The sequence below is a fragment of the Phyllostomus hastatus genome, unplaced genomic scaffold (assembly GCF_019186645.2).
Source record: "Phyllostomus hastatus isolate PE091 unplaced genomic scaffold, TTU_PhHast_1.1 phas_contig_41, whole genome shotgun sequence".
NCBI classification, from domain to species: domain Eukaryota; kingdom Metazoa; phylum Chordata; class Mammalia; order Chiroptera; family Phyllostomidae; genus Phyllostomus; species Phyllostomus hastatus.
The window spans coordinates 9,016,910-9,031,481 of NW_025333876.1; the positions used below are offsets into that span (position 1 = coordinate 9,016,910).

The 14,572-nt window shown below is 38.7% G+C and overlaps 1 protein-coding gene across 2 annotated transcripts in view; it reads right to left on the minus strand.

Moving 5' to 3' along the window:
* Positions 1–14,572, minus strand: part of MICU2 (mitochondrial calcium uptake 2) — a 105,029-nt gene that overhangs the window by 27,391 nt on the left and 63,066 nt on the right. For both annotated transcript variants that reach the window (XM_045844869.1, XM_045844868.1), the window contains exons 5-6: positions 4,664–4,711; positions 3,740–3,822 (exon numbers count right to left, since the gene is read on the minus strand). In XM_045844869.1, coding sequence (XP_045700825.1) covers positions 3,740–3,822; positions 4,664–4,711 — 131 coding nt within the window. The remainder of the gene's footprint in view (positions 1–3,739; positions 3,823–4,663; positions 4,712–14,572) is intronic.

Genomic DNA, 14,572 nt, shown 5'->3' on the forward strand with positions numbered 1-14,572 from the left:
AGATAAAAATATTAATAATAAAATGGCAATAAATACTTATCTACCCATTACTTTAATTGCAAATGAATTAAATGCTCCAATCAAAAGACATATGGTGGCTGAATGGATAACAGAACAAGACCCTTACATATGCTGTCTATAACAGACTCACTTCAGATCAAAAGACATACAGAATGAAAGTAAAGAAATGGAAAAAGATATTTTGTGAAAATGGAAACAAAAAGAAATGTGTGCTAGCAATACTTATACCAGACAAAACAGACTTTAAAATAAAAGCTATAACAAAAGACAAAGAAGGACCCAGTAATTCCACTTCTGGGTATTAATCTGAAGAAACTCAAAACACTAAATCAAAAAGATATATACATCTATGTGTTCACAACATTATTTACAATACACAAGTTATGGATGCACCTAAGTGTCCATCAATAGATGAAATGAAGAAGTAGCGAGTATATACAATGAAATATGACTCAGTTATTAAAAAAATGAAAATCTTGCCATCTGCAACAATATGGATGAACCTAGAGGGTATTATGCTGGGTGAAATAAGTCAGACAAAAAAAGAAAAATGCCATACTTCACCTATATGTGGAATCTAAAAAACAAAATGAATGAACAAGTGGAAGAGAAACACACTCATAGATACAGAGAACATTTTGAGGTTGCTAGATGGGAGGGGTGTTGGGTGAAAAAGGTGGAGGGATTAAAACTACAAATTGGTAATTACAGAAAGTCATGGGATGTAGAAGTACAGCATAGGGAATATGGTCAATGATATTGAAATAACTGTGTATTGTTGGATGGGTACTAGATTTATTGGGGTTATCAGTTTTTAAGTTATCAAAATATCTAATCACTGTGTTGTACACCTGAAACTAATATATTGTATGTTAACTGTAACTGAAAAATAAAAAATTATTTAAAAAATTTCCCAACACCTGAAGTCAATGTCAATTTCTAAATTTAAATTAATTAAAATAAAATTCTAGTTTCTTAATCACAGCTGTAATTCAAGAGCTCTATAGCCAGATATGGCTGTTGGCTACTTTACTGAACAGCAAAGGAGAGACTCTATCTTATACATAATTTTAACAAGATTTACTGTCTGTCTTCCCAGTACACTGGAGACTGGAAGAAAAAAATAGGTGACTAGAACTGACATACTTTTTTTCTATGAAACACTCTAGCAGATTAAAAAACTGACCCCTAACCAACGGTTTATATGCAGAGGTATTTTTAATATTGCCATCAACTTTCCTGGAATGAACTGAAATTTACTGGTTGGGTATCCTGGAGTTATGTCTTGGGGAAAATTCATTTAAACATATTTTCAGCCTCTCAAATATTAGCCTTAGCAAATTCCTGGAAAATATGCACCAAATTTATACCTACTGTGGCTTTTCCATTTTCCACTATTTTTCATCAAAATCTAAGTTTTTGTTTTTCTTATCCCTTTCTTTGGGAGGGGGTGTAATAATAATTTTTAAATTGCCTATGAAGCCCTTTCTACTGTATTATCATTAGCTGAAATCATAAAAATAAAACCCAGACCTCCAGCCAAGATAGAAGTGTAGGTAGACACACTGTACCTCCTCACACAACCAAAAGAAGGACAACAACATATTTAAAAGGAAAAAACAAGAATCAACAGAAAATTGAACTCTATGGAAGTCTGACAACCAAGGAGTTAAAGAAGAAACATTCATCCAGGCCTGTAGGAGGGGCGAAGATGGGCAGCTAGGTGGAGAGGGCTCCGGGCAAGGTGGCGGCTGACGGACCCGGTGAGGTGGCATATTGCATACCAGGCAGTTCCACATTTGCGTGCAGATAAACCCAGACGAACAACTGGGGGGTGACACAGACCATGCAACCTAGGGTTCCAGCAAGGGGAAATAAAGCCTCAAATCACTGACTGAAAACACCTGTGGGGGTTGAGGATGCAGCAGGAGAAATTCCCAGCCTCTCAGGAGAGTTCGTTGGAGAGACCCACAGGGTTCTACATAGTACACAAACCCACCCACCTGGGAATCAGCACCAGAAGGGCCCGATTTGACTGTGGGTAGTGAGGGAAGTGACTGAAAACCAGCAGAGAGTGGAGCAAGTGGCATTGTTCCCTCTCAAACCCCTCCCACATGAACTGTGTGACAACACCACGACATGGGTTGCCCCGCCCTAGTGAACACCTAAGGCTCTGCCCCTTACTATGTAACAGGTGTGCCCAGACAAAAAAAATGACCCAAATGAAAGAACAGATCAGAGCCTCAGGAAAAATACAAATAAGTGACAAAGAGATAGCCAACCTATCAGATGCATAGTTCAAAACACTGGTAATCAGGATGCTCACAGAATTGGTTGAATATGTTCACAAATTAGATGAAAAAATGAAGGCAATGCTAAATGAAATAAAGGAAAATGTACAGGGAACCAACAGGGACAGGAAGGAAACAGGACTCTAATCAACAGTGTGGACCAGAAGGAAGAAAGAAACATTCAACTAGAACAGAATGAAGAAACAAGAATTCAAAAAAAAAAAAAAAAAGAGAGGCTTAGTAATCTCTCAGACATCTTTAAACGTTCCAACATCTGAATCATAAGGATGCCAGAAGGAGAAGAGGAAGGGAAAGAAATTGAAAATTTATTTGAACAAATAACAAAGGAGAACTTCCCCTATCTGGCAAAGGAAATAGACTTCCAGGAAGTCCAGGAAGCTCAGAGGGTCCCAAAGAAGTTGGACTTAAAGAGGAACACACCAAGGCACATCATCATTATATTACCCAAGATTAAAGATAAGGAGAGAATCTTAAAAGCAAAAAGAGACAAGTAGATAGTTACCTACAAAGGAGTTCCCATCAGACTGTCAGCTGATTTCTCAAAAGAAACCTCAGACAAGAAGGGGCTGGAAAGAAGTGTCTGAAGTCATGAAAATCAAGGACTTATACCCAAGATTACTCTATCCAGCAGAGCCATCATTTAGAATGGAAGGGCAGATAAAGGGTGCTTCCCAGATAGCGTCAAGTTAAAGGAGTTCATCATCACCAAGCCTTTATTACATGAAATGTTAAAGGGATTTACCTAAGAAAAAGTAGAAGATCAAAAATATGAACAGTAAAGTGACAGCAAACTCACAGTTATTAACAACCACACCTAAAACTAAAACAAAAGCAAACGAAGCAAGCAACTAGAACAGGAACAGAATCACAGAAATGGAGATCACATGGAGGTTTATCAACAGGGGAGTGGGAGGGGGAGAGAGGGAGAAAAGGTACAGAGAATAAGTAGCATAAATGGTAGACAGAAGATAGGGGGAGGTTAAGAATAGTATAGGAGATGTAGAAGCCAAAGAACTTACATGTATGACCCATGAACATGAACTAAAGTGGGGGGGAATGTGGGGGGGAATGTGGGTGGGAAGGGGTATGCAGGGTGGAGGGGAATAAAGGGGGGGAAATGGGACAACTGTAATAGCATAATCAATAAACATATTTAAAAAAAATTAAAATTAAACCCTAAAAAATGTAGATGATTCAGCTAATTTCATTTTAAAGTCTTATGCTCTGTTCCTTAACTGTTTCTTCAAGGTTGTAATACAAAAAATTTAGTATTTTTAATGTATATAATTGATTTCTTGATATTTGACTTATAAGCAGTGGATATAGGTTTGAATTGTATGAAAATGTAAAATTATTACACAAATTTCTAGGTGTTGATAAACCAAAAATAACTAGAATCTACTTACCTTAAAAAATTCTTTTTTTTCAACCATCTCATCACCATCTGCATCCAGCATTTTAAAAGCAACATGAAAGCCAGTATGGGGTTCTATAATCAAGACAAAAATGAATATTTTGAAATGCAAATTAAGTGCATATTTAATAGATTTTCAAATTTGAAATCAGCCATCAGAACCTACATGACTAAGTGCCTAAACACAGAAAAAAATGATCTCTTATGTTAATGATTTTCAAAGGCTGACACATTTCCATGGATGTGCTATTCTGCTATTAAGTGTGCTGCCCTTCAAAGAAACTGTAATTTGAGAACTTTATTTTTTTTGGCTTTCTTATACTCTTATAAGACCATGGCTATTATCATATTGATTTCCCTTTCTCTTTATTTTCCTTTCTCAGAGTTTTTAAAAAACTTATTTTGAAATAATTTTAGACTTACAGAAATGTTGTAAAGATAGTATAGTGGGTTTCCATATATTCTTCATCCAACTTCCTCTAATACAGCTTCCTCTAATACTTCCCCTGCCAACATCTTAATAACCACAGTACCTTTTTCAAAGCTAAGAAATTAATACTGGTATGGCATTTTTAACTTAATTACAGACTTTATTTTGGTTTCAAGTTTTTTCACCAATGCTCTTTTTCCTATTCTAGGATCAAATATAAAAAACCATGTTGTATTTAGTTGTCTCCCTGTCTCTTCCAAGCTGTAGAAGTTTCTCTATTTCTCCTTGATTTTCATGACATTGACAATGTGAAGAGTACTGGTCAGGAATTCTGTAGATTGTCAATGAAAAGTTTTTAAATATAGAAACTAAGGTACCAATAATATTTACAATGATAGAGACATAAAATACTAAACCTCCAAAACACTGTTTCTTAAGAAATAGAGAATTCCACATGATAGTTGAGGGAAAAAAGTGGATACTTACTAGTGAGGATTGTAAGCAAGAAGAGATACTCAGTATATGAAATTAACCCTGGAAGACATAAAATAAAAACATTGGAAAATAAGGTTGAGATGGTTCAGAAGTAATCATATACATACAATAAATGGAAAATTCATCAAAAATACATTTTCTCAGAGATAGAAGATGGTGGTGAGGTAGGTGGGAGCAGAGCCCAGTTCTCCCTGTGCCCAGCTGGAACATCTAGCCGATCTTCTGAGGAACAGAGTGAACAGTTAATGGAACCCCAGCTTATATGAAGTTTGGAGGCCAAAAATTGTAGAGGACATTGAAAAACAGACTGTAAGGAGATTTAGTTGGGACAGTAAGGTCCCTGTTATCTGAGCAGGGACCTAAGCTGCTGTGGCCCTCAGCTGGGCACCTGCCATGGGATACTTGAAGAAGAGTTAGATCACCAGCTCCCTCCTTTAACAGATCAGGGAGGGCAGCCAGGCACCAGGAGGGACCTGGTTGCTTGAAGTCACTGAGGGAAATAGAGATGAGTGGGAGACACACAGAGGCGGTGTACACCCGCTGGGGCTGTAGACACCGGGTAGGTCATTGCCAGAGAAATTGGGGAGCTGGGCGACACCTAGAGAAGCAGAAGAGTTGGGCTATTTTGGACTCTGACCCAGATAGTCTCTAGTCTGGTTAGAAAGCTGGGCTGTGTGTAAAGCTGGGCACTTGTTAAGAAAGGCAGGCTTAAACTAGAGGCTTTTACTAAAAACAAATAAACAAACAAACAAATAAATAAACATAAAATAAAAAGGCTCATAGCTGGTGATTTGAGCTGTGTGTCAGCACTTGGCTTGGGCCATCACAGGACAGTGGAATCCGGCTGAGGGTCCTCAGGGACTTGGGCAGTTTGCCAGGCAGCTGATTTTTCCTGCTCACCCTACTGCTGATACTGGATGATCCCAGCACCACTTGCCTTACAGCTGATTTGACCCACTGGCCAGAGCTTGATTCGTGCTACTCGCCCAGAGACTGAGTGGCGCCACATGCCTGGAGCTGCTTGCCTGGCGGTGGGTTCTGGCCGTGGAGGGCTCATAAAGATCAAGGAGGCACACCCCATGGACCTTGGTGCAATTGGTGGATTAATGGTGCAAGCCTTGTGCAGATGGACTGTGGGGGCCGGCAGCTCATGGAAGACCTGGGTTGGAGGCTCGGCAACTGTGAATATTGCTGCCCAAACCTGGTCCCCATCCTAGCAAAATCATAGGAAGGGAGAGAAGCAAAGCCCACGCCCCTCTTCCTGTGGCATCCAGGAAGACCAGCAGAACTCGCTCAATGGGTTTAAAGTTAGCAGGAGGCTTATTATTTATTTTTTTAATCTTCCTCTCTTATTTTCTTCCCCCAAGCAAGACAATAAGATCTGGAGTTGTGAAAGGTCCAGAGACAGATCCAAAGGGGGAACACAAGGCTAACCCCACAAACTGAGAAACTGTGACATGTTTCATTTTGCTACTCCATAGAATCAGCATTTTCTTTATTTGTATTATTAGTATTTTTTCATTATTTCTACTTTTGCTCACAATCCTCCTTCCCTCTAACAAGAGCCCTTATCTCTCTTTTACCTTTATAAAAAGTGGCTAGTTGGGTGAAATATCACAGTTAATGCTATACTTATCTAAAGAATCTCCTATCTCTTCTCTACTTGCTGGTACTTTAAATCCCATAGAATACTCTCCTGCTGTCTTAATCCATTATACCTACCCCTTGCCACTGATCCCATAAAAGAATAAGTGGGAGCTGTGAATATCAGTATACCCGCTGGGGGAGAGAATGCACCAACAAAGGAACCACCAAAGAGTAAAAACCCAAGCACAACAAGAGAGTCCACACAAACAGAAGAAAGGGCAAACCTGGAGCATCCAGACAAGGAGATCAAAGAGACCACACCACTGAACCCCACAGAATTCCTACCACAGAAGTTCACTGTACAAAGAGAGCTAGCAAAGTGAAACATCAGGAAGGGCAGAAACAAACAAAAAGAGTCACCTAAAATGGGGAGACAAAAAAAGAACCTGCAATCAAAAGGAATGGAAGACTCCCAACTAAAAGAGCTAAATGAAATGGAGGTAAGCAAAATATCAGGTACAGAATTCAAAATAATGGTTATAAAGATGCTCAAGGAACACACAGACAACTATAAGGAAATGAGTGAGAACTACAACCGTATGAAGAAGGGAACAAAATTTCATTTCAAAAGAAGAAATGAAGAATACAATTTCTGAAATAAAAAAAACACTAGAAGGAATTACAAGCAGGCGGGATGAAGCCGAGGACTAAATTAGTGAGCTGAAAGACAAGGTGGAAAGAAACACCAGGTAGAGCAGCTGCATGAAAAAAGACTAAAAAATATGAAGATGGCTTAAGGGAACCCCAAGATAACATGAAATGCAAAAACATGCAGATCACAGGAGTACCAAAAGGAGAACAAAAGGAACAAAGGATAGAAACCCTGTTGGAAAAAATAATGACAGAAAACTTTTTGAACTGGGAGAGGGGAAAACCATGCAAGTTCAGGAAGTGCAGAGAGTCCCATCAAGTTGAACCCAAAGAGACCAACTCCAAGACATATCGTATTAAAATGCCAAGTATTAAAGACAAAGAGAGAATCTTAAAAGCAGAATGGGAGAAACAAGAAGTAACACACAAAGGGCCCTGATAAGGCTAGCAGCTGTTTTCTCAACAGAAACACTACAAGCCAGAAAACAACAGCAAGAAGTATTCCAAGTAATGAAAAACAAAGGCCTGCAACCAAGATTATTCTGTACAGCAAGGCTCTCAATTGAAATGGAAGGCAAAATAAGGGGCCTCCCAGACAAAAGAAGCCTCAAAGAATACTCCTCCAAACCAGCTCTGCAAGAGTTACTAAAGGGTCTGCTTTAAGAAAAGGAAGAAAAAGAGTGAGAGGCAGAGGAACACAGGTACAAAGGAAGTAAAATGGCAACAAATAAGTACCTATCAATAACCTTAAACATAAATGGATTAAATATTCCAATCAAAACACACAGAATAGCTGAATGGATAAGAAAACATGACCCACACATATGCTGCCTACAAGAGACCCATCTCAGAACAAAAGACCTACACAGACTGAAGGTGAAGGGCTGGAAAAAAATATTCCAGGCAAATGCACAGGAAAAAAAAGCCGGGGTAACAATACTTGTATCATGACAAAATAGACGTCAAAACAAGGGTCATAAAAAGAGAAGGTCACTTCATAATACTCAAGGGAAGAATCCATCAAAGAAGACATAAACATTGTAAATATATATGCACCCAACATAGGAGCAACCAAACACATTAGGAAAATCTTGGAGGACTTCAAGAAAGATATTGACAGCAACACAATTATAGTGAGGGATTTTAACATCTCACTGTCAAAAATGGATAGATCTTCCAAACAAAATATCAACAAAGATATTGCAGCACTGAACAATGTCCTAGATCAAATGGACTTAATAGATATATAGAACCTTTCATCCCAAAGGAAAAAAATACATTCTTTTCAAATGTACATGGAACATTTTCAAAGATAGACCATATGATAGGACACAAAACAAGCCTCAACAAATTCAAGAAAATTGAAATCATATCAAGAATTTTCTCTGACCACAAGGGATTAAAACTAGAAACCAACCTCAAGGAAAAAACTCAAAAACACTCAAACTCATGGAGATTGAATAGCATGCTATTAAACAATGAATGGGTCAAGAATGAGATCAAGGAAGAAATAAAAAAGTTTCTGGAGACAAAGAAAATGAACTCACAACAATCCAGAACTTATGGGATACAGCAAAGCCAGTCCTGAGAGGGAATTTCATAGCAATAGAGACCTACTTAAAAAAGATAGAAACATTTCAAATAAACGACCTAGCCCTATACCTATAAGAACTGGAGGAACAACAAAGACAGCCGAGAGTAAGTAGAAGGAAGGAAATAACCAAGATCAGAGCAGAATTAAACGACATAGGGACTAAAAGTAGAATCCTAATGATCAATAAATCCAGGAGCTGGTTCCTTGAAAAGATGAGAAAATCGACAAGCCTTAAAGCAGACTCATCAGGAAAAAAAGACCACACAAATAAACACAATCAGAAGTGAAAGAGGAGAGACTACAACTCATACCACAGAAATACAAAGGATTGTAAGAAATTACAACGAAGAACTATATGCCAATAAATTTGAAAACCTAGGTGAAGTGGACAAATTTCTAGAAAAACATAATCTTCCAAAATTGAATGAAGGAGAAGCAGAAAGCCTGGACAGACTAGTAACTACTGATGAAAATAAAGCAGTAATCAAAAAACTCCCGACACACAAAGGGTATGAACTAGATGGTTTCCCAGGACAATTCTACAAAGCATTTAAGGGAGAGCTAACCCCTTTTCTTCAGAGTATGCCAAAAAAATCCAAGAAGACTGAAGACTCCCAAACTCTTTTTATGAAGCCAGCATCATCCTGATCCCAAACCCAGATAAAGACACAACAAAGAAAGAAAACTTCAGGCCAATATTGCTGATGAACATAGATGCTAAGTACCTCAACAAAATGTTGGCAAACTGTACCCAGCAATACATTAAAAGGATCATACAGCAAAATCAAGTGTGATTCATCCCACGGATGTAAGGATGGTAAAATATTCGCAAATCAGTAAACATAATACATCACATAAACAAAAGACAAAAATCACATGATCATATTAATAGATGCGGAAAAAGTATTTGATAAGGTATGGCACCCACTTATGATTAAAACACTCAGCAAAGTGGGAACAGAGGGAGCATTCCTCAACATAATAAAGGCCATATAAGAGAGACCTACAGCCAACATTGTACTCAATGGGCAAAAACTAAAAGCTTTCCCACTAAGATCAGGAAGAAGACAAGGAGGTCTGCTTTCACTACTCCTATTCAACATAATATTGGAAGTCCTAGACACAGCAATCAGACAAGAAAATGAAATACATGCATCCAAATTGGAAAGGAGGAAGCAAAACTGTCATTTTTTGCAGACAACATAATATTGTACATAGAAAAATCCTGTAAATTCCACCAAAAACTGCTTGACCTAATAAGTGAATTTCGCAAAGCAACAAGATACAAAGTCAATATTCAGAAATCAAAGGCATTTGTGTACACCAACATTGAAATATCAGAAACAGATATCAGGAAAAATTTTATTTGACATAGCACAAGAAAAATAAAGTACCTGAATAAACTAAACCAAGGAGGTAAAAGGCCTGTATGCAGAAAACTACAAACACTAAAGAAAGAAATTAAGGAAGACACAAACAAATGGAAGCCTGTACCATATTCATGGATTGGAAGAATTAACATAATCAAAATGCCCATAGTACCCAAAGAAATGTATACATTCAACACAATCCCTATTAAAGTACCAATGATGTATTTCACAGATATAGAAAAAAACATTTCAAAAATTAAATGGAACCATAAATGACCCCAAATAGCTGAAGCAATTTTGAGAAAGAAGAACAAAGTAGGAAGGATCACAATAGCTGATATCAACTGTATTACAAGGCTGCTGTAATCAAAGCAGCCTGGTACTGGCATAAGAATAGACACAGAGACCAATGGAACAGAATAGAGAGCCCAGAAATAAACCCAAGTCTCTATGGCCAATCAATATTCGACAAAGAGGGCAGAAGCATAAAATGGAGTAAAAACAGCCTCTTCAACAAATGGTGTTGGGAGATCTGAACAGCTACAAGCCAAAAAATAGAACTTGATCACCAACTTACACCATATACGAAAGTAAATTCAAGGTGGATAAAAGAATTAAATATAAACCATGACACCATATAAGTCCTGAAGGAGAACATAGGCAGGAAAATCTCAGATATTCCATGCAGCAATATTTTCACCAATATGTCCTCTAGAGCAAGGGACCTAAAGGAAACAATAAATAAATGGGATCTCATCAAAATGAAAAGCTCCTGCATGGCTAAAGAAAACAGCATTAAAATGAAAAGAGAATCAACAGTATGGGAAAACATATTTGCCAATGATGCCCTGGACAAGGGTTTGATTTCCAAAATATATAAAGAACTCACACGAGTCCACTCCAGGAAGACAAAAAACCCAACAAAAAAATGTGCAAAAGAACTGAATAGACACTTCTCCAAGGAGGACATACAGAGGGCCCAGAGACATGAAAAGATGCTCAGCATTGCTAGCCATCAGAGAGATGCAAGTTAAAACCACAATGTGATACCACTTCACACATGTGAGAATGACAATCATAAAGAAAGCAACAAACAAGTGTTGGAGAGGATGTGAAGAAAAGGAAACTCTAGTGCACTCTTGGTGGGATTATAGACTGGTGCAGCCACTATAGAAAATAGTAAGGAATTTCCTCAGAAATCTAAAAATGGAACTGCCTTTTGACCAGGCAATTCCACTGCTGGTATTATATCCTAAGAACCCTGAAACACCTATTCATAAGAAGCTATGTACCCCAATGTGCATAGCAGCACAATTTACCAACAGTCAAGTGCTGGAAGCAACATTAGTGCCCATCAGTAAATGAATGGATTAAAACACTATTGTACATCTACATGATGGACTACTATGCAGCAGAAAGAAAGAAGGAGACCTACCCCTTTCAACAGCATGGATGGAACTGGAGAGCATTATGCTAAGTGAAATAAGCCAGGCAGTGAAAGACCAATACCATACGATGTCACCTTTAAGCGTAACCTAATCAACACAACAAACGAGCAAGCAAAATCTAACCAGAGACATTGAAATTAAGAACAATCTGACAGTAATCAGAGGGGAGATGGAAGGGGATAATGGGGTGAAAAGGGTGAAGGGTTTTCAGGAACAAGTATAAAGAACACATGGACAAAACCAAGGGGGGTAGAATCAGGGGAGGTAGGTGGGGATGGCTGGGGCAGGGGGCAGAGGTGGGGAGAAAAGGCAGAGAAGTATACTTGAATAATAAAATTTAAAAAAATGAAAAAAAAAAAAACCACAAAAACAAAACCCCACACCCCAGATTTTCACTTTAAGTTACATCTGTTTGGTACTGTGGAAACTTCTTTAATAGAGCTAAGTACAGTACTATCACTTAAAAAAAGGTACTAGGTTTTATCAGATTATTATTACTAGTAAAAAGGGGATAACGGATGCTGTTTAGGCAACAACTTGTATCCACTAGATGTTTTATATGCATGGCACTCTATGTAATTTCTGTTTAAATTTTACTACTCATAACATCTCAAGTAAAGCAAAATTACAAATTTAGTAGAATAACAGATTTGGACACACAAGGGTCAAACTGTATTATTTAAAGTGAAATAATTAAATCCCTGTCGCATACTGAGTTTTCTTTGGGCAAACACTCCTTCCCCACTCTCCAACAAGTGGTTTGGGTGGGATGGTCCATGATGTCTCCCTTTCGAATCATAGGTTTACTGGTGTAGGCAGTCATGGTGCTCTGCAGAGTTGGTGCTAGGATGGCACAGGGCTGACCATGCTAATTAACAGTTTGTGTTCGTCTTACTGCTGGGGCTTGTTCAGGGATGAGCTGTGACCTGCTCTAGGTCAAGCAGAGTGGGATTCCTACAGAGAAGACCGGGCCATACAATTCATCTTTCCCCCTGGGCTTTGATGATGTGAGAATGTTTCACTTAGGATGTGAGATCATGGACAGAGTCTGGGAACTGCTAGAGATCAGTGTTCAGAGTTTAAGAACCAAGACATTCTTTAACTGGCAGGTGTGAAGGAAGGACACTGGTGATGCCTGAGCCCTGAATTAAGCTGTGCATCACTGAAGCTAGCTGTTTGGTCACAGAATCAGCATCCTTTCCTGCTCAAGTAAATGGTGTCAGATGTTATGTGCTTGCCATGAAAAGAATTACTATACACAGAAAACATATCTTATAAATCACAGCTTCTTGATAAGCTAAAAAGAATTTCCCTCTGGATCATAAGCTACACAAAACACTTTATCATGGAAAACGTCAACTATATACAAACATAGCTAATAATGAGTAATTATATATATCAGATTCAGTTACCTGATTATATCAATGATCAATTCATGGAGGATCTTGTTTTACCTGTATGTCTTCACCCCCTTTTCCTCACCTCCTACTGGATTAATTTCGAACAAAGCCCACAGATGATATTATTTCATAGTGGGAAATTCAGGCTGTATCTTTTTTTTTTTTTAGATTTTATTATTATTTTTTTTTTTTAGAGAGGGAAGGGAGGGAGAAAGAGAGAGAGAGAAAAACATCAATGTGCGGTTGCTGGGGGTCACGGCCTGCAACCCAGGCATGTACCCTGACTGGGAATCAAACCTGCGACACTGATTCACAGCCCACATTCAATCCACTGAGCTACACCAGCCAGGGGAGGCTGTATCTTTAAAAAGACTACCCCCTTTTCACAAATATATCTACCACATCTAAAATATTAATAATTCCTTAATATCATCAAATTAAAAATCAATGTTACAAACATCTGTTTCAGAAAAAAAATTCTATTTTATTGATTACGCTATTACAGTTGTCCTGATTTTTCTCCCTTTGCCCCGCTCCACCCAGCACACCCCACTCCCTCGGACAATCACCCCACCATTATTCATGTCTATGGTTTATTCATGTAAGTTTTTTTGCTACTCTATTTCCTATACTGTACTTCCCATCCTCATGGCTATTCTGTAACCATCCATTTGTACTTCTTAATTCCCTCACTGCTTCATCCATTCTCCCCCATCTACCTCCTATCTGGCAACCTTCTGGTAACTTCTTTGCTCTTGCTTTTCAAAGGCTCTGTCTTTAATTTTGGCCTTTTAATAATGATGTGTCTTGGATTGGGCCTCTTTGCACCCATCATAATTGGGCCTCGGTGCTTCCTGGAATTGCATGTCTATTTCTTTTACCAAATTAGAGAATTGTGCTTTCACTATTTTTTTTCAGATAGATTTCCAATTTCTTGCTCTTTCTCTTCTCCTTCTGGCACCCCTATGAGGCAAATGTTGGACCTCTTAAAGTTTCCCCAGAGGCTGTTTATACTATCCTTACTTTTTTTTTTTTGGTATTCTTTTTTCTTCTTGTGTTTCTGCATGGTTATTTTTTGCTTCCTTATGTTCCAAATCATAGATTTGATTCTTTACTTCATCCACTTTACTGTTGTTTCCCTATAAATTGTTCTTTATTAAATTATTGTATCCTTTATTTCTCACTGGGTCTTTTTATGCTGGTGAGTCCTCACTAATTTCCTTGACCATCCTTACAAGCAGTGTTTCGAACTCTGCATCTGATAGATTGCTTATCTCCGTTACGTTCACCTCTTTCTGGAGTGTTAATCTATCTGTTCTTTCATTTGGGCCATCTTTGTCTTATTTTGGCAGCCTCCCTGTGTTTGTCTCTCTGTATTAAGGTAGAGCTGCTTTGACTGTGTCTTGGTAGTGTGGCCTAATGTAGTAGGTGTCCTATAGGGTCCAGTGACATAGCCTCCCCTATCACCCAAGCTGGGTACTTGAGATGTGCCCTGTGTATGGGCTGAGTACACCCTCCTGTTGTAGAGGACTTTTTGTAGCTGTTGGCAGACCATTGGGATGGATTTCCCCAGGCCAGTCAGCTGCAAGGACTGGTTGTGACCACTGACCACCAACCTCCACTCTCCATGGAGGATCAGCTCTGCAGGTGCAGGGCGGTAGTGTTCCCATGTAGTCTATAGCTGTCCACTGGGTGTGTTGGCCCTGGGGCTCCCCCAAGTAGTGCAGGCCAAGGTAGGCCCCCACCTGTGTTTTGCCAGGGGCACCTGGCTTGAGCTGTAAAACAATCTGAGATGGGTACTACTTCTGCTGGGCTTGGAGATTCCCAGGTGAAGCCAAACTGTGACTCTA